This window comes from Anomaloglossus baeobatrachus, chromosome 8 (genome assembly GCF_048569485.1).
Source record: "Anomaloglossus baeobatrachus isolate aAnoBae1 chromosome 8, aAnoBae1.hap1, whole genome shotgun sequence".
In the NCBI taxonomy this organism is placed as follows: domain Eukaryota; kingdom Metazoa; phylum Chordata; class Amphibia; order Anura; family Aromobatidae; genus Anomaloglossus; species Anomaloglossus baeobatrachus.
This window is the reverse complement of record NC_134360.1, coordinates 184,703,566-184,729,011: the sequence shown is the minus strand read 5'-3', so window position 1 is coordinate 184,729,011 and position 25,446 is coordinate 184,703,566. Positions and strand designations below refer to the sequence as shown.

General features: G+C 46.0%; 1 protein-coding gene across 8 annotated transcripts in view; it reads right to left on the bottom strand.

The window, feature by feature from the left end:
• The window catches only part of SH3GLB1 (SH3 domain containing GRB2 like, endophilin B1), an 81,467-nt gene that overhangs the window by 4,956 nt on the left and 51,065 nt on the right, over window positions 1-25,446 (bottom strand). For 7 of the 8 annotated variants that reach the window (XM_075322292.1, XM_075322293.1, XM_075322296.1 and 4 more), the window contains 4 exons: window positions 22,522-22,545; window positions 20,325-20,414; window positions 13,378-13,478; window positions 9,266-9,491 (listed from right to left, as the gene is read on the bottom strand). In XM_075322292.1, the coding sequence (XP_075178407.1) occupies window positions 9,266-9,491; window positions 13,378-13,478; window positions 20,325-20,414; window positions 22,522-22,545 (441 nt within the window). The remainder of the gene's footprint in view (window positions 1-9,265; window positions 9,492-13,377; window positions 13,479-20,324; window positions 20,415-22,521; window positions 22,546-25,446) is intronic. The other variant, XM_075322300.1, reaches the window with a different exon arrangement.

Sequence of the window (25,446 nt, the reverse complement as noted above, 5' to 3'; positions counted from 1 at the left end):
GGTACAATAAGAAAAACAAAAAAACAAAAAAGTGAATTCAAAATCTTGAAGGCCGAGAAAACAGTAATAGCATTTCAAAAGTATAAAGATCTCAGTAGGAAATGTGAAAAAGAAAATCAAGCCAGCAAAATTAGCTACTAAAAAACAAAAATTCCCAGTGACATTAAAATTCCCAAAATTTTTATGAATACATCCATTCCAAAAAGAATAAGAAGAAAAAAAAATGGATGGTAGCAGCCCCTTAATAGAGGATAATAATTAGAGGACAAAGTAAAGGCTGAGATAATGAGCAGGCACTTTTTATCCATGTTTGCCAATCAATTGACTGTTTCAGGGATCATTGAAGACAAAAAAAAAAAAAAAATCAAAAAGTTCACTACCTAATATAACTAGTTTAAAGACCAGAACAAGTATGTTCGAATTTGTGAAAATAAAAAAATAAAAAATTTACAAATCTCCTAAGCCAGATTGCATTCATCCACAGATATTGAGGGAATTGAGCTCAGTAATTGATAGACTACTGTAACTCATTTTCTTAGACTCTCTTGTAGCAGGGTTGGTTCCACAGGACTGAAGGATGGCTGACACGGTACCGATATTTAAAGAAAGATAAGATTGATTCAGGCAACTACTGTCTGGTAAGTCTGGCATCAGTGGTGTACAAAGTTTTTGAGGGACATATAAGACATGACTTGCAAAAAATAGATTGCTTAGAATTATTATTCTAACGGCAACCAGCACAAAAGATAAGTTGTGTCTAACAAACAAACAAAAAAAAAAAAAAAAAATCAAAAAAAAAATCATGGTCTATAGTGTCTCAAAGTGGTCATGATTAATAGAGCGCACAAGTAGGCCCCAAAAAGGATGACCACAAGATGGCACACACCCCAAGATCAAATATAAAAAAAAAAAAAAAAAAAAATGCAGAAGTTTAAAGTGCATATAAAAGAATATTTAAATTTAATATAAAACACAATAAAGACATTGTATAAAGACAAACCATTGCATAGGATAAAAGACTAAAGGCCCAGTCACACGCAGCGATATCGGTAGCGATATCGCTAGTGAGTATACCCGTCCCCGTCGTTTGTGCGTCACGGGCAAATCGCTGCCTGTGCCGCACAATATTGTTAGGAGCAGTCACACGGACTTACCTGCCCAGCGACATAGCTGTTGCCGGTGAACCGCCTCCTTTCTAAGGAGGCAGTTTGTGCGGCGTCACTAAGCGGCCGCCCAATAGAAGCGGAGGAGTGGAGATGAGCAGCCGTAACATCCCGCCCACCTCCTTCTTTTCTCAGTGCCGGCGGCCGCAGGTAAGCTGTAGTTCGTCATTCCCGAGGTGTCACATGTAGCGATGTGTGCTGCCTCGGGAACGACTAACGACCAGAGTCCTCAACAATCAACGACTTTTTAGAGTTTTAGAGACTTTTTGTAAAGTATCAGCCTTTGCTGACAACACGAAACTATGTAGGAAAGAAAAAAACTGATCTTGATTGTAAAGTGTGAAAAACTCATTTAAAAAGACCAGTGTATTCCAGTGATTGGCTGCAGTAGACACAGGCTTGTGCTACTATGAGAAGAGCAAGTACAGAGATTGGCAGGGACCTGGGCAGTGTTCACAGCTGAGTGTTGGGGGATTGGTAAAGGGTGGATGGAAAGCGAGTAAGGTGAAAAACAGAATGGTTAGTGGATCTTCAGGCTAAAGCAGAATCTCTAATGACCATGTCTTGAGCTTGGTGGGCTGTGTCCAGATGGCTGACAAAAGAGACCATGCTGGATCTACTTGCTTTTATGGTAATAGTCTCCACTAGTAGACCTGGTGGCAGGTAATGCTTACAGGTCATTGGTAGGTCTTGCTTGACAAGGTGGTCTTTAAGGCAGTGCTGGAAAAACTATTAAAAACCTTTTCTGTACCACAAAAAAGAGAATTTTGTTTACTTACCGTAAATTCTTTTTCTTATAGTTCCGTATTGGGAGACCCAGACATTGGGTGTATAGCTTCTGCCTCCGGAGGACACACAAAGTACTACACTAAAAAGTGTAGCTCCTCCCTCAGAGCATATACACCCCCTGGAGAACCAGATCTAGCCAGTTTAGTGCAAAAGCTGAAGGAGAATAGCCACCCACAAGTAAAGACAGAGCAAGAACCGGAACAACCGGAGACTCTGTCCACGACAACAGCCGCTGATAACACGCTGAACAAGAAACTGCCAACAGGGAGGGTGCTGGGTCTCCCAATACGGAACTATAAGAAAAAGAATTTACGGTAAGTAAACAAAATTCTCTTTTTCTTTATCGTTCCTATGGGAGACCCAGACATTGGGACGTCTCAAAGCAGTCCATGGGTGGGAATAAACAGTAAAACTGAGAAGTAGGCAGAGCCTAACTTCACAAATGGGCGACAGCCGCCTGAAGGATGCGTCTGCCCAAGCTCGCATCTGCCGAAGCATGAGCATGCACTTGGTAGTGCTTTGAAAAGGAAAGCCCAAGAGGCACCGACAGCTCTGGTCGAGTGTGCCTTGATCCCCGGCGGGGGAGGCACCTGAGAACACTGGTAGGCATCGGAAATGGTCGAGCCTAATCCAACGGGCTAAGGTCGGCTTAGAAGCAGAGAGGCCTTTACGCCGACCTGTGGTTAGCACAAAAAGAGAGGTGCACCGCCTAAGAGCAGCGGTGCGAGACACATAGATCCGGAGCGCCCGCACCAGATCCAGAGTATGCAACGCTTTTTCAAAGCGATGAACAGGAGCCGGACCAAAGGAAGGCAGGGAAATGTCCTGGTTAAGGTGGAAAGGAGAAACCACCTTAGGGAAAAAGTCCGGGGTCGGACGGAGAACCACCTTGTCTTGATGAAAAACCAAAAAAGGTGACTCCGAAGAGAGCGCAGTCAAATCAGAGACTCTCCTGAGGGAAGTTATGGCCACTAGAAAGCCACTTTCTGTGAAAGACGAAACAAAGAAACCTCCCTAAGAGGCTCAAAGGGGGGTTTCTGTAAGGCCGTGAGGACCAAATTGAGGTCCCAGAGATCCAAGGGCCGCCGGTAAGGCGGAATGATGTGAGACGCGCCCTGCATGAAGGTGCGCACTTGAGCCAGCCGGGCGATACGCCGCTGGAACAGTACTGACAGAGCCGAGACTTGTCCCTTGAGGGAATTGAGGGATAGTCCTAGCTGCAGACCGGACTGTAGAAAGGACAGAAGGGTCGGCAAGGAAAAAGGCCGGAAGAGCGACACCAGGACAGGAAAATTCTCCAAGTCCTGTGGTAAATCCTGGCCGAGGAAGACTTCCGAGCCCGAGTCATAGTGGAAATGACTTCAGGAGGAATACCAGAAGCCGTCAAGATCCAGGACTCAAGAGCCACGCCGTCAATCTGAGAGCCGCAGAATTCTGGCGGAAAAACGGACCTTGTGAGAGAAGGTCTGGACGGTCCGGAAGATGCTACGGCACCTCTACGGACAGATGGAGCAGGTCTGGGTACCAAGCTCCCCTGGGCCAGTCCGGAGCAATGAGGATGACCCGACGGCCCTCCATTCTGATCTTGCGCAGAACTCTGGGCAAGAGAGCTAGAGGGGGAAACACGTAGGACAGACGAAACTGGGACCAGTCTTGAACCAGAGCGTCCGCTGCTAAGGCCTGAGGATCGTGGGAGCGAGCCACGTAAACCGGAACCTTGTTGTTGTGACGGGATGCCATTCGGTCCACTTCCGGAGTGCCCCACCTTGCGGCAGATTGACTGAAAGACTGCTGGATGCAGGGACCACTCGCCACTGTCCACGGTTTGACGGCTGAGATAATCCGCTTCCCAGTTTTCCACGCCTGGGATGTGGACTGCGGATATGGTGGACTTGGAGTCCTCCGTCCATTGAAGGATGCGTTGAACCTCCAACATTGCCAGGCGGCTGCGTGTCCCGCCTTGGTGATTGATGTAGGCAACCGCTGCCGCGTTGTCTGACTGGACTCGGATGTGCTTGCCCGCCAACAGGTGGTGAAAGGCTAGGAGAGCTAGAAGCACAGCTCTGGTTTCCAGCACATTGATCGAGAGGGCTGACTCGGACGGAGTCCAAGTGCCCTGCGCTCGGTGGTGGAGACATACCGCTCCCCAGCCGGATAGACTGGCATCCGTGGTGAGGATCACCCATGACGGGGCCAGGAAGGAGCGCCCCTGAGACAGAGAGAGGGGCCGAAGCCACCACTGAAGAGAGCTCCTGGTCTGTGGCGACAGAGCCACTAGCCTGTGCAAGGAGGAAGTCCGCTTGTCCCAACAGCGGAAAATGTCCAGCTGCAGAGGACGCAGATGGAACTGGGCAAAGGGAACAGCCTCCATTGACGCCATCTGACCCAGCACCTGCATTAGGTGCCTGATGGAATGACGGCGGGGCCTCAGCAGAGAGCGCACCGCCAGTTGGAGGGACTGCTGTTTGACTAAGGGCAGCTTCACAAGTGCCGGCAGAGTCTCGAACTGCATCCCTAGGTACGTGAGCCTCTGGGTCGGAGTCAGAGTGGATTTGGGCAGATTGACAAGCCACCCGAATTGGGCTAGAGTGGCGAGAGTGAGCGAGACACTCCGCTGACAGTCTGCGCTGGATGAAGCCTTGACTAGAAGGTCGTCCAGGTAAGGAATCACTGCCAACCCCTGGAGGTGCAGAACCGCAACCACTGCTGCCATGACCTTGGTGAATACCCGAGGGGCCGTGGCTAACCGAAGGGAAGAGCCACGAATTGGAAATGTTCCTCTCCGATTGTAAAACGTAGCCAACGCTGGTGTGAAACTGCAATTGGCACATGCAGATAGGCATCTCTGATGTCGATGGATGCCAGGAAATCCCCTTGGGTCATTGAGGCAATGACTGATCGCAGAGACTCCATGCGAAAATGCCGCACCTGAACATGCTTGTTGAGAAGCTTGAGATCCAGGATGGGCCGGAAGGAACAGTCCTTTTTGGGGACTAGGAAGAGATTTGAGTAGAAACCTCTGAACCGTTCCCGGGCGGGAACCGGTACAATTACTCTGTTGGCCTGCAAGGATGCCACGGCGGCCTTGGAGCAGGGGGGAGTTGACAGAAAAAATCTGTCTGGCGGGCTGGAAGAGAATTCTATCCTGTAGCCGTGGGAGATGATATCCCGCACCCACTGATCGGAGACATGTTGAAACCACACGTCGCCAAAGTGGGAGAGCCTGCCACCGACTAAGGACGTTGCTGGCGCGGACAGATAGTCAAGAGGAGGCTGCCTTAGTGGCAGCAGCTCCTGCGGTCTTCTGTGGACGCGCTTTTGGGCGCCAGTTGGATTTCTGGTCCTTGGTTGAGTTAGTGGACGAGGCCGAGGGCTTAGAGGACGACCAGTTGGAGGAACGAAAGGAACGAAACCTCGACTGGTTCCTACCCTGGACAGGTTTCCTGGTTTTGGTTTGTGGCATGGAAGTACTCTTCCCGCCAGTAGCTTCCTTAATTTCATCCAGTTGTTCACCGAATAGCCTGGACCCAGCAAAAGGGAGCCCAGCAAGGTACTTCTTTGAAGAAGCATCTGCCTTCCACTCTCGAAGCCACAAGATCCTGCGGATAGCGAGGGAATTAGCCGAAGCCACCGCAGTGCGGTGAGAAGCCTCCAGCATGGCAGACATGGCATAGGATGAAAAAGCTGAAGCTTGGGAAGTTAAGGCAACCATTTCGGGCATAGATTCCCTGGTGAGGGAATGCATCTCCTATAGAGAAGCAGAGATGGCTTTGAGAGCCCACACTGCTGCAAAAGATGGGGAGAACGAGGCCCCTGCAGCCTCATATACAGATTTGGCCAGAAGGTCAACCTGGCGGTCAGTGGAATCCTTAAGAGAGGTGCCATCAGCCACTGATACAACGGTCCGGGCTGAGAGTCTAGACACCGGGGGGTCTACCTTTGGTGAATGAGCCCACTCCTTGACCACCTCAGGTGGAAAGGGAAAACGGTCATCAGAACCACGCTTTGGGAAGCGTTTGTCAGGACAGGCCCTAGGCTTGGTCACAGTGGCCTGAAAACTGGAGTGGTTAAAGAACACACTCCTTGTCCTCTTAGGCAAGGTAAACTGGTGCTTTTCTGCCAGAGAGGGTTGCTCCTCTGATACTGGCGGATTGAGGTCCAGTACAGAATTAATGGACGCAATCAAATCACTAACATCTGAGTCACTTTCGGACAGATCAGTGGGGCACATGGAGGTAGCCTCCGAGCCCCCAGTAAAGGCATCCTCCTCGTCCGGCGAGTCAGCTTCTGAAACAGAGCCGCGGGAGGAGGAAGGAGAGGGAGCCCTGCGTCTCCTTTTAGGAGGACGGGGTCTGGGACCAGATGATGAATCCTCTGTGAGCTCCGCTGAGAGAGCCCTAGCAGCAGAGGCACCCTGTGAAGGGGGCTGATGCATGTTCAGCAAAGTCCTGGACAGCTGTCCCATGGAGTCGGCAAAAGACTGGGAGATTGACCTAGAGAAGGATTCTACCCAAGCCAGGGGTTCAGCCACAGGAGCCGGAGCAGCCGGAGAGACCACTGTGGGTGCGATTCCAGGCTGAGGCATTGTCATGTTAGAGCAAGCATCACAATGTGGATATGTGCTCGGTTCAGGCAGCACAAGCTTACATGCAGTGCATACTGAATATAGCTTTGGAGCCTTGCTCCTCGTGTGCGACATGCTGCTGAAGTGGGGGCTCTGCCAGAGTGACCCCCAGAGAGTATATACAGAGGTCCACAACCAGAGGTTGTGGCTTACCAGACCGCTGGAGCGGTGTTGTGTGCCCTCCAGATCCCGAAGCCCAGACCCCCAAGCACCTCAGCAGGGATGCTGCAGCCAGTGCTGATTGCAGAGAAAACGCTGATAAAATGGCGCCGGAGCGAGGAGAGGGGGCGGGGCCAACCCTGAAAGCGGGATCTGGAGGGCCAAAGAGACTTACAGGGGAGGAGACATGTACTCAGTGAGGAGTGTCCCTCCCCTGTGCAGAACGGCCGCTGGGCGGAGCCACACTGTCCCTTTGCATGAATGACATGCGAGGGCAGTGAAACCGAAAGTAGGCCTCCGGCAAAGCCGGGGCCTAAATTTGAGCGGTGCGGCCGGCGCGCAGGCACCCTCGGCGCGGTTCTCAGGCGACAGCCAGAGAACCGGCCGGAAATGTCAGAAAACTCACTCAGCACACTCTCCCCACATAATAAAGTACAGGGACCCCCAGAATATAAACGTCTCAGGTACTTAGCTTGCTGAGACGCAGGGCCATGTCCCTGGGGATGAGTGCTCACTCCAGCAGGATCCTGAAGGGCTGCGGATGGAGACCGGTCTCCTGCAAAGCATGGAGAACCGTGCTGGCTCCCACTTCAAGCCAGAGCCCGAGGGATGGTGAAGGAGCGCGGCATGTAAGGCTCCAGCCTTGGAATCAACCTTAACAGCACCGCCGACAGTGGGGTGAGAAGGGACATGCCGGGGGTCCAGACTTGGACCCGCTTTTCTTCATACTCTTTAAAAAAATGAAAAATCAGATGAGATGCATGTGTGGATGTATGCCTCCTGAACACAAAGCAATGAACTGGCTAGATCTGGTTCTCCAGGGGGTGTATAGGCTCAGAGGGAGGAGCTACACTTTTTAGTGTAGTACTTTGTGTGTCCTCCGGAGGCAGAAGCTATACACCCAATGTCTGGGTCTCCCATATGAACGATAAAGAAATCCTGTGTTACATGTTGGGTTTCTAGGAAGAGGAAAGTACAAATCTGGTAATCCAACGGTTGTAGAAAATGGTACATTCTCTAAATGGGCTATAGTCAGCAGTGGGGACCGCAGGGATCTGTGCTAGGACTGATTCTATTTAATCTCTTTATTAATGACCTTGTGGATGGGATTGAGAGTAAAGGGTCAGTCTTTGCTGATGACACCAAAATTATGTAGGATATTAAAAACGGACCTTGAAAGTACAATATTCCAAAACGATCTGGATAAGATGTCGGAATGTGCAAACACTTGACAAATGAGATTTAAATGTTGATAAATGTAAAGTAATGCACCTAGGACGGAGCGATCCTATTGCTGCATATACATTGAATGGAAGTAAACTCAGGACTACAGAACAGAAGGACTTGAGGATTCTGGTTACAAGTAAGCTGAGCAGCAGCACTCAATGTCAGGCAGCAACTGCTAAAGCAAACAAGATTTCGGGGTGTATAAAAAGAGATACAATTCTGTGATCCCAACGTATTGTTACCCCTCTATAAGTCACTTGTAAGGCCACATCTGGAATATGGGATCCAGTTTTGGGCTCCACATTTTAAAAAGGACATTCAGACGTTAGAGTCAGTTCAGGCAAAAAGCCTTATATTGTGACATTAAGTTGAAAATCTTGACATCAGACACATGCATGCCCAAGTCAGCCGCCGCATGAAAAGCTCTATTATCTAGCTGGGTCTGTGGATGTCCATTTACGGGAAAGGATTACATCTGCTATCATGGGAGCGCCCTTCACCTGGTAACTTCACCCTGATAGTAAATGGGTAACAGCAAAAATTATGCTGAGCTCTATAGCTCTACTAGCACCACAGCTCTGCTACTGACAAGAACCAGAACTGAAGATGAAGGAGGAGGAGGAAGACAGCTGGCCCTGCCAGAGCCCAGGAAGTGAGGAGACTGCAGGGCTGGGAGCTGCTCATGAGGCACCTTGAGAATAATCCAAAGTTATGGTTTTGTTAAGGAATTTAACTACTGAATTGTTAATTTCTGCTAATCATAGTAGCAGAAAGGGGTTCTAGATAAAAATCCATTAAGTTTGTTTGAATGAATTTCCTCTCACACTAAAACACACTGGGAGGTCATTTAGTAAGCCCGACATGTCATAGACCAGTCCCACACAAAAGAGTCCTCATGTGATTTAAAAAATTCAGCTGAAATCTAATCTAGTGCAGCCTTTGCGGAGAACAATGCCTTTACCAAACCCCAACCGTTTTTTTTTTTTCTTTATAATACAAAGTGTTAAAAGAAGCCTCCCCCCCCCCCAAAAAAAAACAAACAAAAAAAAAAAAAAAAAAACAACACCCCCCCCGAAAAGTGTTGTACATTTTTGCACAGTAAAAAAAAAAAAAAAAAAAAAAAAAAAAAGTCTGGTTCATATAAATCCCCCCTAGTGAATTTGTTTTCCATTACATTGCCAGGAAATCCATGAAAGAAAGTGGTCAGTTTTCTCCTTTTGGAGTAATGTAAGCAAGGAGTTAGCGTAATGGTGGATCACATAGGTGTCAGCGCGACCAGTCTTCTCATCAAAGACATAATTACCTCATCTGCTAGAAGTGATAGTTCGCTGCTGTTTGCGGCATCGTAATCATACAGAACTCTGGCCTTTCTATTGCCACTGGCAGCTTTCAGCTCACTGAAGCCTGAGGTAACAACAGAATTGCTTGCAGCAGGTAATGGAGCGGAGGCAGAGATTGACGGGGGAGAAACACTTTGCATAGTCGTTAGGGCCGACTGATTATTGTTTGATGCAAAAGTCGTTGGAAAGCTGGAAAAAAAAAAAATAGTAAAAGTGGTTACTGAACTGCTGCACCAACAATATACATTTTACGGCAAAAATACATTTCCGTTGTTTCACTGGTTGACAAGTTTCTAACATGTTCCCACCAAAATAAGACGTCCGTTTCTTACATTTCCTTCACAATACACTACACGAACTATTGAAAGTCTGTATAAAAGCCTACTATATTGAGGTTCATGCCTTCACACTTTGAACAGAGATTAAAAAGCCGTAACCCTAAAGAGGTTGCTTTTAAAGGTCACCAAACTAAGTTACACTGCTGGGTAAGGTACTAAAAGGCAAAATTCCCACATATCATCCTGGCCACAAATGAATATTATATCCATTGATCTTTATGGAAATTCGGCTAGAAGTGCATTATTCTCCACCTAGCGCCACCACCATGCATCTCCCGCACCACTACATCATCTGATGCACAGGACAAATTAATCCCATGGGGACACAGAGGATGGATGCACCAGCCGGGGATTGGCTCACCCCTCACTGTGTGGATGGATGCATTAGCTGAGGATTGGCCCACCCCTTACTGCGTGGATGGATGCATTAGCTGAGGATTGGCCCACCCCTCACTGTGTGGATGGATGCACTAGCCGAGGATTAGCCCACCCCTTACTGCGTGGATGGATGCACCAGCCGAGGATTAGCCCACCCCTTACTGCGTGGATGGATGCACCAGCCGGGAATCGGCCCACCCCTCACTGCCCAGATCGATGCAGCAGCCGAAGAGCGGCCCACCCCTCACTGCGTGGATAGATGCACTAGCCGGGGGGGGATCAGCCCACTCCGCACTGCACAGCCTCATTTACATAAAATTTTTAAGTTTATTTCCTCAGAGATGGAATATCCATTTGAAGCAAGGAAGAAATATGTGAACCTGTATTATAATAGTCTACCCAGTAATGAAATTAGTTTAGAGATATAAATACTAAGTGGAATAAAAAAAAAAACAACAAAAAAAACAAACAAAAAACTACTACCTGGATATGTTAAAAGAGGAAAATTACCCAAATTATTATTTTTTTTTTTTTTTAAATTATGCATTGCAGATATTCCTTCTGACAGGCTGCGGATAAATCTAACCACTGTGACCATACGTGGTCCACTACCACCACCGAAGGACAAATGCTTTAACGAAGCCCTTCCATAAACTGCCCCAAATCCCCCTTCCCCCCAATCTATGTAGAAGTACAATAGCGTCCGTGTTAATACACTCCCCTACCTCCACCTTCTCTGCTCTCCAGGGTGACGTCACCTCTCTGGAGATTCTGCGGGTGACAATGCATTCTGCGTAAGATGGATGTGACTTTTACAATGTAAGTCTATGGAGCATCAGTACAGGGCACAATGGACTAACACTGTAGAAGAGACTTTGGACTCATGCAATGAGTGGTGACCGAATTAGGAAGATAAACAGAACGGAGCTTGATACTGGAGAAGGCGGCAGTAGGGGAGTATATTAAAAACACACTGACACTACAGTACATATACAGGTTTAGGAGGGAAAAAGTTAATGGGAGTGATTCTTTAAATATAACTCCATTTTACAGGAGATAGCTGTGCATGGAGTTATATTTAAAGAATTGCTCCTATTCTAATGAACACTGAGTAGACAGTCATCCTCAGACTCAGCCATACACCGGAACGCTCAGCTCACATGTGTTCTCTATTAGAGCCGCTGCCAGACTACTCTGGGATCAGCTCATCTATATCTAGAAGAAAGGATCGGCTGATGGATTTCCAACCACTCTACTGGGAGCACCCCATGTCTGGAAGCCCCTCTCCCCCAATGTCCTGGAGGCCTCCTACCCATTAGACGTCCAGGAGCTCCCCCCCTTTATCTGTAGGAGCCACCCCATGCACATTAGCCTGTTGGCCAATACCATATTGGCACCAGACTATAGTCGAACATGCATGGGGATCTTTACTGGTGAATTTAGTTGCAGATTCTCAGATTTCAGGCTCACTCTGCATTACAAGAACTCATATCTACTTCTTACATTTACATGACATTTCACAAAGACTGAATTATTACAGCCCTTTCTTACAATTATGCAGACACATCGGCGGCAGTGGTACGAGTCGGTACAGCAAGGTGACTTTCACAAATGGGCACAATTTCCCTTTATATATTCCAATGCTATTAGTACACGATGGCTACATCATGTCAGAGTCGGCAATTGAAATAGGTCAGACTTGGGAGGTGGAAGTGATGCTACAATCCATTACTACATACAGTTGGAAATCAGTAGTTTACATCAACAAAATAAAGACACATCTGCAGGTTTTCTCACTATATGACATGAAATCAGAATAAACTTTTCCCATTTTAGGTCAATTAGGAACCAAAATTATTTATATTTGCGAAATGCCAGAATAATGAGAGAGAGAATGTTTAAGGCATTTTTATTAGTTTCTGCAAAGTCAAAAGATTATATACACTAAGGCTATGTGCGCACGTGTGCGTAATTCATGCAGTTACGCTGCGCTTTGTTGCGCAGCGTAACTGCATGCATCCTGCGTCCCCTGCACAGTCTATGGAGATTGTGCAGGGGCCGTGCGCACGTGGCGTTTTAGAGCGCAGCGCTTCGGCTACTGCCGAAGCGCTGCGTTCTAAGAAGTGACATGTCACTTCTTCCGTGCGCTTTGCCGGCAGCTTCTGCTCTGTCTATGGCAGGAGCTGCAGGCAGAGCGCATGGAATCGGCTTTTTTTTTCCACTACGGACATTTCTGCAGCGATTTAAAGCGCACGTGTGCTCTTCAGATCGCTGCAGAAATTTCTGCAGTGACTGTACGCAACGTGCGCACATAGCCTAAGAGTACTATGTCTTTAAACAGCCATTACTTAAAAAGAAACATAAAAACCAGATTAATGTTTGTAAATGCACACAGGAACAAAAACCTTAATTTTTGGAGACGTCCTGTAGTGTGATAAAACGTAAATTTGAACTGTTTGGCCATAATGACCATCATTACATTTGGAGGAAAAAGGGAGAAACTTTGAAGCCTAAGAACACCATCCCAACTGTGAAACAGGGGGGTGGCTGCACCATGTTGTGGGGTTGTTTTGCTGCAGGAGGGACAGGTGCACGCCACAAAATAGAGGACATCATCGGGAATGAAGATTATGTGGCAATACTGAAGCAACATCTCAAGACATCAGCCAGGAACTTAAAACTTGGGCAGAAATGGGTCTTCCAAATGTACAATGAGCAGAAGCTACTGCCAAACTGGTTACAAAGTGGCTTAAGGATAACAAAGTCAATGTTTTGGAGTGGCCATCACAATCCTTTTGAAAATTTATGGGCAAAGCTGAAAAGGTCGGCTCGAGCAAGGCTACCTACAAACATGGCTTGGTTACACCAGTTCTGTCAGGAGAAATGGGCCCAAATTACTACCAACTATTGTGAGAAGTCTGTGGAAGGAGATCCAAAACGTTTCACCCGAGCCATACAGTTTAAGGGCAATGCTACCAAACACTAATGAAATGTATGGAAACTTTTGACTTTGCAAAAAGTAATAAAAATGCCTTATTACATTCTTGCTCTCTCATTATTCTGGCACTTGGCAAATATGAATAATTTTGGTGTATATACATACATACATACATACATATACAGATACATATACATATACATATATATATATATACACACACACACACACACACACACATATATATACACACACATACATACATACATACATATATACACACATACATATATACATATATCTATCTATATATAGATGTGTGATAGTGGCAGATAATAAGTAAGGGTACATTCAAAGCTTTCATAGGTGTAAATTGACATTGAGCCACATACACACTATCATGCAAACCACTGGTACTTACCTGCCAAGCTGCTTCTGAAGATCCAGCATATACTGATAACACTGAGCAAAATAGGTCATCTGGGCCTCCACAAAGTCATTCAAACAGCGCAAGTGATGTGCCTGCATGAGAATGACATAACATTATATTATAACCTTAAGGTGAAGCTACATGGACAAAAAAAAAAAAAAAAGCAGCATGAAGTAGAGTTTATATGTACGCTTTGAGGGGTTTTTACACTTCTGAAATTTCTCAGAACCCCCCCCCCATTCCCCAAGCATGCTATAAGCAAAACCAAAAACAAAACCAAAAAAAAAACAAAACAAAACCAAAACCACAAAGACACCCATACTCCCCCCTACTGATCCACTCACAGCCTGGGTATTCCACTGATCTACATGTATTCTCTCTTTCTTGATGGGCAGGTGACCAAAATGTTATACAGAAGAATGGTATCGGCAGGGTGATTAGGCTTATTTTCTAGTTCTACAGCATATGCTGGAGGGTTTCAAGTGTGAAACACTCATTTAAAAGACCAGTGTATTCCAGTGATTGGCTGCAGTACACACAGGATTGTGCTACGACGAGAAGAGCAAGTACAGAGATTGGCAGGGACCTGGGCAGTGTTCACAGCTGAGTGTTGGGGGTGGGTAAAGGGTGGATGGAAAGCGAGTAAGGTGAAAAACAGAATGGTTAGTGGATCTTCAGGCTAAAGCAGAATCTCTAATGACCGTGTCTTGAGCTTGGTGGGCTGTGTCCAGATGGCTGACAAAAGAGACCATGCTGGATCTACTTGCTTTTATGGTCATAGTCTCCACTAGTAGAGCCGGTGGCAGGTAATGCTGACAGGTCATTGGTAGGTCTTGCTTGACAAGGTGGTCTTTAAGGCAGTGCTGGAAAAACTATTAACCTTTTCTGAACCACTAAGGCTATGTGCACACGTAGCTTTTTTTTCAGCGCGGAAAATAACGCACCCTCTGGCAGAGGGGAGAATTGTAAACAATGCTTTTTGAGAAAAAGGCATCGAAAACGCATGCGTTTTTCATGCGTTTTTTAGGTGCGTTTTTTAAGACTTGTCAGTGTTAATAAAGTTGGTTGAACACAGACCTTTGGGAAAAAAAACCTGTGATGTCATTTCCTTCTCCACATTCTGTTTGGATAAATGGGAGGGCTTGGAATGGAAGGAGCACCATTTGAATTTTGGAAAAGTTGAAATAAACTTCGCGCACCATGTCACATTAGCAGAGCCCCTTGGGTATCTATACGTCAGAAAACCCCCACAAGTGACCCCATTTTGGAATCTGCACCCCTCAAGGATTTTATTCAGGAGTATATTAAGCATTTTGAATCCACAGCTACTTCACCCAAAATGTTGCTGTAGCAACAATATTCTCACTTTTAGGCCCGTTTCACACGTCAGTGAAAAACACTGACGTTTTTCACTGGCGTGTAAAACACGCACATGTCCCTCCGTGTGGTGTGAATCACGGCACACATGGGTTGTCTAAGTGCAATCCGGGCTCCGTTCTCCGTGGCCCGTGATTGCACTTAGAGATTAACTCACCTGTGCGTGCTCCCGCTCTCCATGGTGCTGATCGCTCCCGCGGTGCAGCATCCGGCTGGTGCTGACCCCCGCAGCAGCTGCTTCCGGGTCGGCTGTGTCACGCATCATGAATATGCGCGACAATAACGAGCCGGCTCAGAAGCAGCAGGCTGCACGGGCTGCAGAGGACATCGCTGGAGCCGGGTGAGTAAAAATGATTTTTATTTTAAAAGCACGTTTTTTTCTGGCACGTGTTTCACGGACCACACCACTGCGTGGTCCGTGGAACATCAGTGATGCCAGAAAAAAATGGACATGTCTCCGTGCGGCAATCACGCACACGCGGGTACGCCGCACGGAGACACGTGCAGTGAAAAATCACTGACGTGTGAGCAGACCCATTCATTATAATGGGTCTGCGTATGTCAGTGATTCTGGTACGTTTAAAAAAAAAAGCACAAACGTACCAGAATCACTGACGTGTGAAAGAGGCCTAAGGCTATGTGGCCATGATCCAGCGACACGGCGTCTAGTACACAGTGTCAGCCTTCCTGCAGCTGCCCATGCCCATGATTTGGGTTCAGGCTGCTGTGGAGCTCTATTCTACCTGCAGAGAACACTCTCGTCTCCGCAGCATAAATTGACATGCTGAGGCTCGGGAAGCTGCGCCACCGGTCAGTTTATGCTGCGGAGAAAAGAAGCACAGTGGGCATGGGATCTCCAAAAATCCTTCCACTGTGCTTCTACTGCACAACGCAGCGTTATGGACGCAGGGAAAACACTCAGCGCCCATAACGCTGCAAACCCTGATTGTGGGCACACAACCTAACAAGCGTCAATGGATGAATGGATGTCAAATATATATAACGTCCCACCCCCGCCTGCATATTCTAAGCTGGCAGCTTTAGTACCTTTCATGTGGCACTAAAGGGTGCCTAGCTTAGTATTTATTCAATAAAAAAAAAAAAAAATGAAAAAAAAATGGCGTGGGGTCCCCCCTATTTTTGATAGCCAGTCAGGGTAAAGCAGACAGCTGTAGCCTGCAAACCACAGCTGGCAGCTTCATCTTGGCTGGTGATCAATTTGGAGGGCTCCCCAGGCTTTTTTTTTTATTTATAAATAAAGAATTAAAAAAAAAAAATAACGTGGGGTCCCCCCAGATTAGATCACCAGCCAAGGTGAAGCTGACAGCTGGGGTCTGGTATTCTCAGGGTGGGAAGAGCCATGGTTATTGGACTCTTCCCAGCCTAAAAATAGCAGGCCGCAGCCGCCCCAGAAGTGGCACATCCATTAGATGCGCCAATTCTGGCGCTTCGCCCCAACTCATCCCGCACCCTGGTGCGTTGGCAAACGGGGTAATAAATGGGGTTGATACCAGATGTGTAATGTCACCTGGCATCAAGCCCAGCAATTAGTGATGTCACGGCGTCTATTAGATACCAGACATAACTAATTGACAGTAAACAGAAGCAAAAAAAAAAATTGACAAAAATTTTTTTATTAGAAAAAAACACTACCCAAATCATTCCCTTGTTCTCCAATTTAATCAAAAAATGTGAAAAAAATGGGTCCGCAGAAATCCATTTGGACGTCCCACGTCGCCTCTGGACCTTCTAGAATATGGGGGCACGTTCAGGGAACGTATCCCCCATTTTCTAGGAGGGCAGACCCTCCATTTGAGGAGAGTGGGTGCCAAAAATCTGCACCCACTCTCCCCGGGTCACAGCTGCAGAGTGCGAGCAGCCAGCACAGCTCTCTGAACACAGTGCTGGCTGTCAGCTGCTCTGCACATGTGACCGGCCGGCATCTGCTGTGAAGGAGAAGGGGGCCGTGGGGGATCAGCGCTGTGACCAGACAGGTAAGGGGGAATACCGGGGGAATAGGGGGTGACCGGGCAGGGCCTGGGGGGCATTTTTCTGTCGCATGTGTTATTGCACATGCGACAGAAATCATAGGAGCAGGGTGGCCGGTGCGCTACTGTGCGCGCGGCCATGTTGGATTTTCGGGAGGGGGGGGGGGGGGTCGGGGGTCGGGGCGGGCACTTTGGAGACACCGGGGGCTTTCCTGGACTTTGCCAGGAAGTGAGGTCAACAGGAAACCTCTTGACCTCACTTCCAGGTAAATGCCTGCGTTCTGGCGTGCCGACAAAGGCCGCGGACCGCAACAAAAAAGCAGCTCACTGCGGTGTAGCTGCGTTCTGACCCCAGATCATTGATTTAATGGGGGAGAGAACGCAGCCACACCACACAAAAGAAGTGACATGCTGCTTTTCTTTCCGCACCGATTTTTGGCATCCAAAACGCTGCGTTTAGAAACGCAGCGTGTGCACTGATTTTTCGGCTTTCTCATACACTTTGCTGGGAAAGCTGAAAGCATGCAATTTGCCACTGAAACGCTGCGGTTCTAAATGCAGCGTTTCCGCGGTAAAAAACGCAACGTGTGCACACAGCCTTAATCCTGTGTTACATGTTGGGTTTCTAGGAAGAGGAAAGTACAAATCTGGTCATCAACAGTAGTCGTAAATGGTACATTCGCTAAATGGGCTATAGTCTGCAGTGGGGACCGCAGGGATCTGTGCTAGGACCGATTCTTTTTAATCTCTTTATTAATGACATTGTAGATGGGATTGATAGAAGTGTCAGTCTTTGCTGATGTCACCAAACTATGTAAGATATTAAAAACGGACATTGACAGTACAAAATTACAAAACGATCTGGTTAAGATGTCGGAATGGGCAGACATTTGACAAATGAGATTTAATGTTGATAAATGTAGAGTAATGCACCTAGGACAGAGTAATCCTATTGCTGCATATACATTGAATGGAAGTAAACTCAGGACTACAGAACAGGAGAAGGACTTGGGGATTCTGTCTGGGATTACAAGTAAGCTGAGCAGCAGCTGCTAAAGCAAACAAGATTTTAGGGTAGGTATGTGTATAATTATTACATATACATACACACACACACATCACATACATATACATATACACACATACATACATTATAATATATATATATCTATATCTATATATACACACATATATATATATATATATATATCTATATCTATCTACACATACATACACATATATACACACACATTATAATATATACACACATTATAGTATATATATATATATCTATCTATCTATACACATACATATATATATATATATATATATATATATATATATATATATATATATATATATATATATATATATATATATATATATATATATATATATATATATATATATATATATATATATATATATATATACACACAGTGCCTACAAGTAGTATTCAATATATATATATATATATATAATTATACATTATACACATACCTACCCTAAAATCTTGTTTGCTTCAGCAGCTGCTGCTCAGCTTACTTGTAATCCCAGACAGAATCCCCAAGTCCTTCTCCTGTTCTGTAGTCCTGAGTTTACTTCCATTCAATGTATATGCAACAATAGGATTACTCTGTCCTAGGTGCATTACCCTACATTTATCAACATTAAATCTCATTGAATACTACTTGTATTGTATTGTGTCCAAATGTCACAATGCCAAGTTAAGCTGGTGTCACACACAGCGACAACGACAACGACGTCGCTGCTACGTCACCATTTTCGGTGACGTTGCAGCGACGTCCCGTCGCTGTCGCTGTATGTGACATCCAGCAACGACCTGGCCCCTGCTGTGAGGTCGCCGGTCGTTGCTGAATGTCCAGCTTCATTTTTTCGTCGTCACTCTCCCGCTGTGACACACACATCGCTGTGTGTGACAGCGAGAGAGCGACGAAATGAAGCGAGCAGGAGCCGGCACTGGCAGCTGCGGTAAGCTGTAACCAGCGTAAACATCGGGTAACCAAGGGAAGTCCTTTCCCTGGTTACCCGATGTTTACGCTGGTTACCAGCCTCCGCTCTTGCTGCCAGCGCCGGCTCCTGCACTGTGACATGTGGCTGCAGTATGCATCGGGTAATTAACCCGATGTATACTGTAGCAAAGAGAGCAAGGAGCCAGCGCTAAGCAGTGCGCACGGCTCCCTGCACTGTGACATGTAGCTGCAGCACACATCGGGTTAATTAACCCGATGTGTACTGTACCTAGGAGAGCAAGGAGCCAGCGCTAAGCGCGGCTCCCTGCTCTCTGAACATGTAACACAGCGACGTTATGATCGCTGCTTCTGCTGTGTTTGACAGCTAAGCAGCGATCATAACAGCGACTTACAAGGTCGCTGTTACGTCACCGAAAATGGTGACGTAACAGCGACGTCGTTGTCGCTGTCGTTTAGTGTGAACCCAGCTTTAATTCCGAATGTGTAAACCTGCTAAATCTGCAGGGGGTTGAATACTACTGGTAGGCACTGTACATATACATTCACATAGATTTATATATAGATATAAATGAAACTCCTGTGATCACAATGTATGGTTACCCCTTTAAAATCACTTGTAAGGCCACATCTAGAATATGGAACCCAGTTTTGGCCTCCACATTTTAAAAATGATATTAAGATAGAGTCAGTTAAATGGAGGGTAACTAGATTATTATTACAAGGAATGGAAGGCCTCCCATTAAGAAACAAAAACCAAAATGATGTCTCAGAGGAGATCTCATTTATATGTTCATTTATATTAGAGCAGTCAGACTGTGGAATGCCTTACTGCAAGAGGTACTAAGGGCTGGATGATTTCCTCAGTACACATAAAATTGTTGGTCATAAATAATTCAGTAGCAAAAATGTATAATTGGTGGAGGAAGGTTGAACTAGATGGACCGGGGGCTTTTTCATGGTGTGGCTTGCGGCTGTCTCCCAGCTTGCTGCATTAGTAAACAGCTATGAAGAGCAGGTCTCCAGATGGTGAATTGTGTGAGTAGCCCTCACAGAAGAGCAGATCTGGATGCTCATATATTGGCCTTTAGAGATGTTTTAAGTATGGTAAGGTGGAAGCAGGATGGTGCTACACATTAGAAGAGGCGTTCTTGAAGCTGGATGTGACAGTGTGGTGGGAGTGCTTCATGCGAGAATACTGAATGGGGGTATTGTGGGAACCCCTGGACCTTGGTATACTGCCTCAGTGTGATTTCTGTGGAAAAAAAAAGCTTTGGATAGCATCATATCCATAATGGGGGCTCTGGATGTCACTACTGTGGGAGAAGGGCTGGAGCTGAATGTGGCTCTTAAGGTCAGAAAGGTTGGGGATCAAAGCTCTGGGCTAATGCATGGAAGCAGCAATGATGAGACGTCCTCTGTAGATGGCGCCCTCACAGCAGAGGGGTTGTGGATCCCATCTGACTCAGTCTGGTATAGCACACTGCACAGCAGTAACGGTTGTATTAGATTTATGTATATTTTCATCACTTTTGCAGCTATCCAGACACGGATCTATAACTCGTTGGCAGGGAATACTCACATGTGTACTGCTTATGCCTTCCAGCAGAAGACGTGTAATCTCGGCTTGACGGTCAAATTCACTTTGCGTTATCCTGAGTTCCTGTTCAGCCTTGAGAAAGAAAACAAATTAGCAACATGTGTATTTTTCCAGAGGCCGCACAGTCACAGTATTCGGTGGCACACCACATCTTGCGTAGGTTAAACAGAAGGGGATGCAATGACCCGTGTCCTGCCCCCACCAAGCATAGCCGAATACAACAGAGGACTTACATCCGAGGCTTCTCTAAGGGAACAATAAACATAGGAGCTTCTGACATTTTTTTTTCTTTTTCCATATACTGAACTAAATGTTTTATTTCCAGTGGCTTCTCTGCCGGGGAAAAGGGAGGCTAACCACAGTTACTAAATCACAGGTCTGAAAGAACCTCAGTAACCGCCGCTGCAGAGCATTGAGCAATAGCACATTTCTCTGGTGGTTATGTAATACATCCTGACCAACGCATTTCACATGTATCCGGCCAAATCTTCACTCACATTGTGATTATCTGTTCACCCTGCAAGGGATTCTTACAGGCAATGCACCCTGGGATAGAGTATGCTAATGATCTCCCTGCTAGAGAGGAATCTAGTACCACCAATATAAAGCCATTACAGAGCCCGCAAACATGGTCACGGTCATCAGCCAAGCCAGACATCCGGGACTGACGTTCAGCCCTGGCGGACTACAAATATCAAGCTCTCTGTAGAGGGCTGAACAGACTCCTCCATATAACTCTGGCCCATCCATTATGGATATGCGACTGTCCATGCCATTCACATTGATGGACTACAACAGTGATCTGCCTCAACAAAAACCACCATTAGTTGTCGTTTATGGCCATACTATGGGTTGTTTTAAAGGACACACTTGTGGTTTAGTATGATAAAAGTCCTATATAGGTGCGAAATACTGGCCTGGTTTTCCATATACACATGGATGGTCGTCATCCCACCCATTAGGTGTCTACACAAACCATAGAAAGGACAGAACGTTACCACCTGAGGAGATTTCTTTGGTTTTCTATGGAAGTTTGTGCTTTCTTAAAAGGGAACCTGTCACCAGATTTGGGGCCTATAAGCTGCGGCCACCACCAGTAAGCTCTTATATACAGAATTCTAACATGCTGTATATAAGAGCCCAGGCCGCTGAGAGAACATAAAAATCACTTTATAATACTTGCCTAATCGGTCGCTGCGGTGGATTCTAGTCAGATGGGTGTCTATTCTCCGGTGCCAGCGCCGCCTCTTTCGGCCATCTTTGTCATCCTGCTTCTGAAGCTTGTGTGCATTACGCGTCCTACGTCACACACTTGCAGGTCCTGCGCAGGTGCACTACAGTACTTTGATCTGCCCTGCTCGGGGCAATTAGTGCGCCTGTGCAGGACCTCAATGCCAGCAATTGTGTATGACGTAGGACGCATCATGCACCCAGGCTTCAGAAGAAGGACGACAAAGGTGGCCGAAAGAGGAGGCGCAAGCACCAGAGAACGGAGACGCCCATATGACCCATCTCAACTGCAGCGATCATTTAAGTATTATAAAGTGTTTATGTTCTACACAGCGGCCTGGGCTCTATATACAGCATGTTAGAATGCTGTATATAAGAGCCCACTGGTGGTGGCCGCAGCTTATAGGGCCCAAATCTGGTGACAGGTTCCCTTTAATCATAAAAATGGCAAAAATGGCCACTATAAAAAGTACAATAAACAAGTAAAACCACTCTGCATTTAGCAAACTTTGAAACGTAGAGCGAGAGCTGGTATTCCCCTATTCTAAGGGAAGAACGCAACGTGAAATCACCTAGAAAAAAAACCCTGTGTTTATAACTAAGATGTGATTGGCATGTTATGGGCAATAACAAGGTCTTTATTTACACAGTAAACTATTGCAAAATCACTTTATGAGCACAAGGATCCCAGAACCACAGTGGGCGATGGATAACTCAATGGTGTCAGATCAGACTCCATAGTCAGGATGGTTGTAGGGACTGATCTGTTGCTCTATACAGGGAGCAGAGGCCCCCCAGACTGCTATAAAAGAGATAAAAGGTCCTAACAAAAGAAAAAATGGTCACTGACGAGTAGTATTATAGGAGGCAAGGTTGGCGGTTTAGAGCAATCCCAAAGATTCACTTCCTATGTAGTGCAGTGAAGGCCAACGCGTGTGCGTATACTCACCCTCGTCACCTCATCAGTCCACATCTGACCAGCATTAAAGCAATATAGACACAAAGAAATTTAATATGCAATATAAAGTGCATGCTGCCATCCTACACTATCATTCTACAGGAGTTACATTTTATGGGGAATCAAAGAAACAAAATCAGTTTCACAAAGCAATCGGAAGTACCAAATTCAAAAAGGATCAGATCCCAAGTATAAACAAACAATACAGAATCACTGTGTCCTACATTACTCCTAATAATGTATCTATTATAATGGGGAAACTTCAAATTCACTGGAATAAACCAGCTATTTTTCTTCTGCCGGTACCTGCCCCCAGGGGGGAGAACAGGGGCTCACTGTATAAAAACAGCACAAGCGGATATTACAGAGAAATGCCCTTTCTCCACTTATCAGCCAGTTCTCCTCTGCAGTCTCCTGTACTAATCACTCTCCGAATTACAGAATGAAATACATATATACAGGAGTCCACAGATTGTATGTGTTCCTCTAGCAGGTCTATCCTACCCTAGTGCTGGATTCACAATTACACTGTTCAATCCATCAGCAAGATTTTTACCCCCAAAACTATTTATATCAGAATGTTGCCCTTACAAGTCCAGCAATACCTTTACATGGCCAGTCCGTTCCTCGGTTAGTGAGAAAACTGAATTCGAATTAATATGCAAATGAGTCCATAGGACTATGGGAGATCTCAAGCCTTTGTCACTCCGGCTCTATTGCCACTCGGCGCCGCCCCCTCGACTGAGCCTCTATGCTGCATGATGTCAGCAGAGCAAATGTCAGCCAAACAGGAGGAGGCGGTGCTGGGCAGGGTATAGAGCTGGAGTGACAGAGGCTTCAGCTATGAAAATAAGGCTTAAGGGCTATTGTACATCAATTCAAAACAAATTTCTTATTCCGACTGGCCAACCAAAGGATATAGCTGTATTGTTTTTTAAGCACTATCTGCACTTATTAACCAATTTGGGAGGGGTCAAATGCTGCTAACAAATTCAGCATTGTAGCTGTGAACCCATACCTGGAGCAAGGTCACATACCAGAGGAACAAGTACAAGCTGCAGACTTCTGTATATGCATTTCATTCTGTAATTCAGAGAGATTAATTAGTGCAAGAGACTGGGGGTGAGGAGAAGTGGCTGATCAGTGGAGAAAGAGGGATTTCTGTCTAATTGCATTGTGTCACTCCATTGCAGAGATATTAGGAATTGTTTTTTTCTGGAGTGCACCATGTGAAACCTCTGCTTTGCAGTCCAACTGGGCATTTCTTTAGTCTTCTCTGAGGTAAAGTGCTTTTACCCCTCTTTCTCAGATGCTGCCAATCATAGCCCAACAGCCTCTAAGGCTATGTGTGCACAGTGCGTTTTTCGCTGCATTTTTGCGCTCAAAACTGCATGACTTGGCTTCCCCAGCAAAGACTGAGTTGTTATTTTTGCTGTCCCCACACAAGTTTTTTTTTTTAAGCTGCGTTTTTGAGCTTAAAAAAACCCCAAAAACACACAAAATGGACATGTCAATTCTTTCCTGCATTTTCCCCCCATGCAATGCATTGGAAAAACACAGATCAAACACGTAACAAAATGCAGCCCAAAACGCGGTAAAAACGCATGCGTTTTTACCGATGCGGTTTTGTGCGCGTTTTTGCCTCAGGTGTGTTTTTAAGCGGCCAAAAACCGCAGCGTAGAAGAAAAAAAAAATGCAGCATGTGCACATAACCTAAGACTGCTAGATCAGATGCCAAGCTGTGATTCTGGGAGGGAGGGGGTAAAAGCACACGACCCAGTGAAGACTAAATAAACACCCAATTGGAGTGCAAAGCAGAGATTTTACATAGTGCCCTCCAGAAAAAAAAAAAACCAAAACAAAACACATTCTCAATAACTCTGCAACGGAGTGACCGTACAAAACGGGAAACAAGCAAAATCAGGGGAGTGCAAGGATGTTTTTTTTTTTTAATGTCTTTCATATTTGTTGACCAAGTGACAGATTCGTCTTTAAATTTCATTCTAAACTCCGCATAAAGTGGTTTGCAGACTTTCCTATCCCTGTGTGTTCCTTCGAAGATTATGATGCATGCTGGTGAACAGTTTTGTAAACTATTTGCTTCCAGTGTAACAAAATGGCAAGGGCCCTTCACACACACATAGAAAAAAAAGAAAAAAAAAAAAAGTTTTTTTTGTTTTACAAAGCATATCCAAATAGAGGATTTAATTTGTAAAAAGGTAAATATACTTAAGTACTTAAGATCGAAGTATTAAATCTTTACAGAGAGTACCTTGCCATGTACATACATTCAGCAATTTACATTCAAACCCCCGTATGTTAACAAAAGAAGTGATAGGAAAACAGGCAATGAGGGGAGAAAGGTATAGTCCAAATGAAACAGATGAGCACCTAGTGATTACTGAGGTGGAAAACAATGGTTTATATATGCAGAGTCCCAGACCACTCAAGTAAATGAGAATACCGAATTAAAGACGGGTCGTCGCACCACTATAATAATATAAAAGAATGCTGTAAAATAAAAAAAAGGAGTGGTAACATGTGAAATTCCCCTATGCTACAGTCCGTGCTTCCTGCTCCATCTCATACTCACCTGTTCCCAGCCGGTCTCCGCACTTCTGCTACACCCAAGCACACGTCACCAGTGCACCCAATTAGGCCGGGTACACATATCCGGCTTTTCGCTGGTTTGACGGATGCGGCGCACGCCAGCACAGTGTATACAGTACACTGGCCGCGCAGCAAGCGCCAGTCACATGCTGTCATGTGACCAGAGCATGTGACCCGGAGGTTGCGGCGCTGCCACTGTACTGTATCATACTGTACTGGTATGCGCCGCATCTGTCAAACCAGCGAAAAGCCGTATATGTGTACCCGGCCTTACTGGCTCTTTCAGTAATTCATTGGTCACAGGTC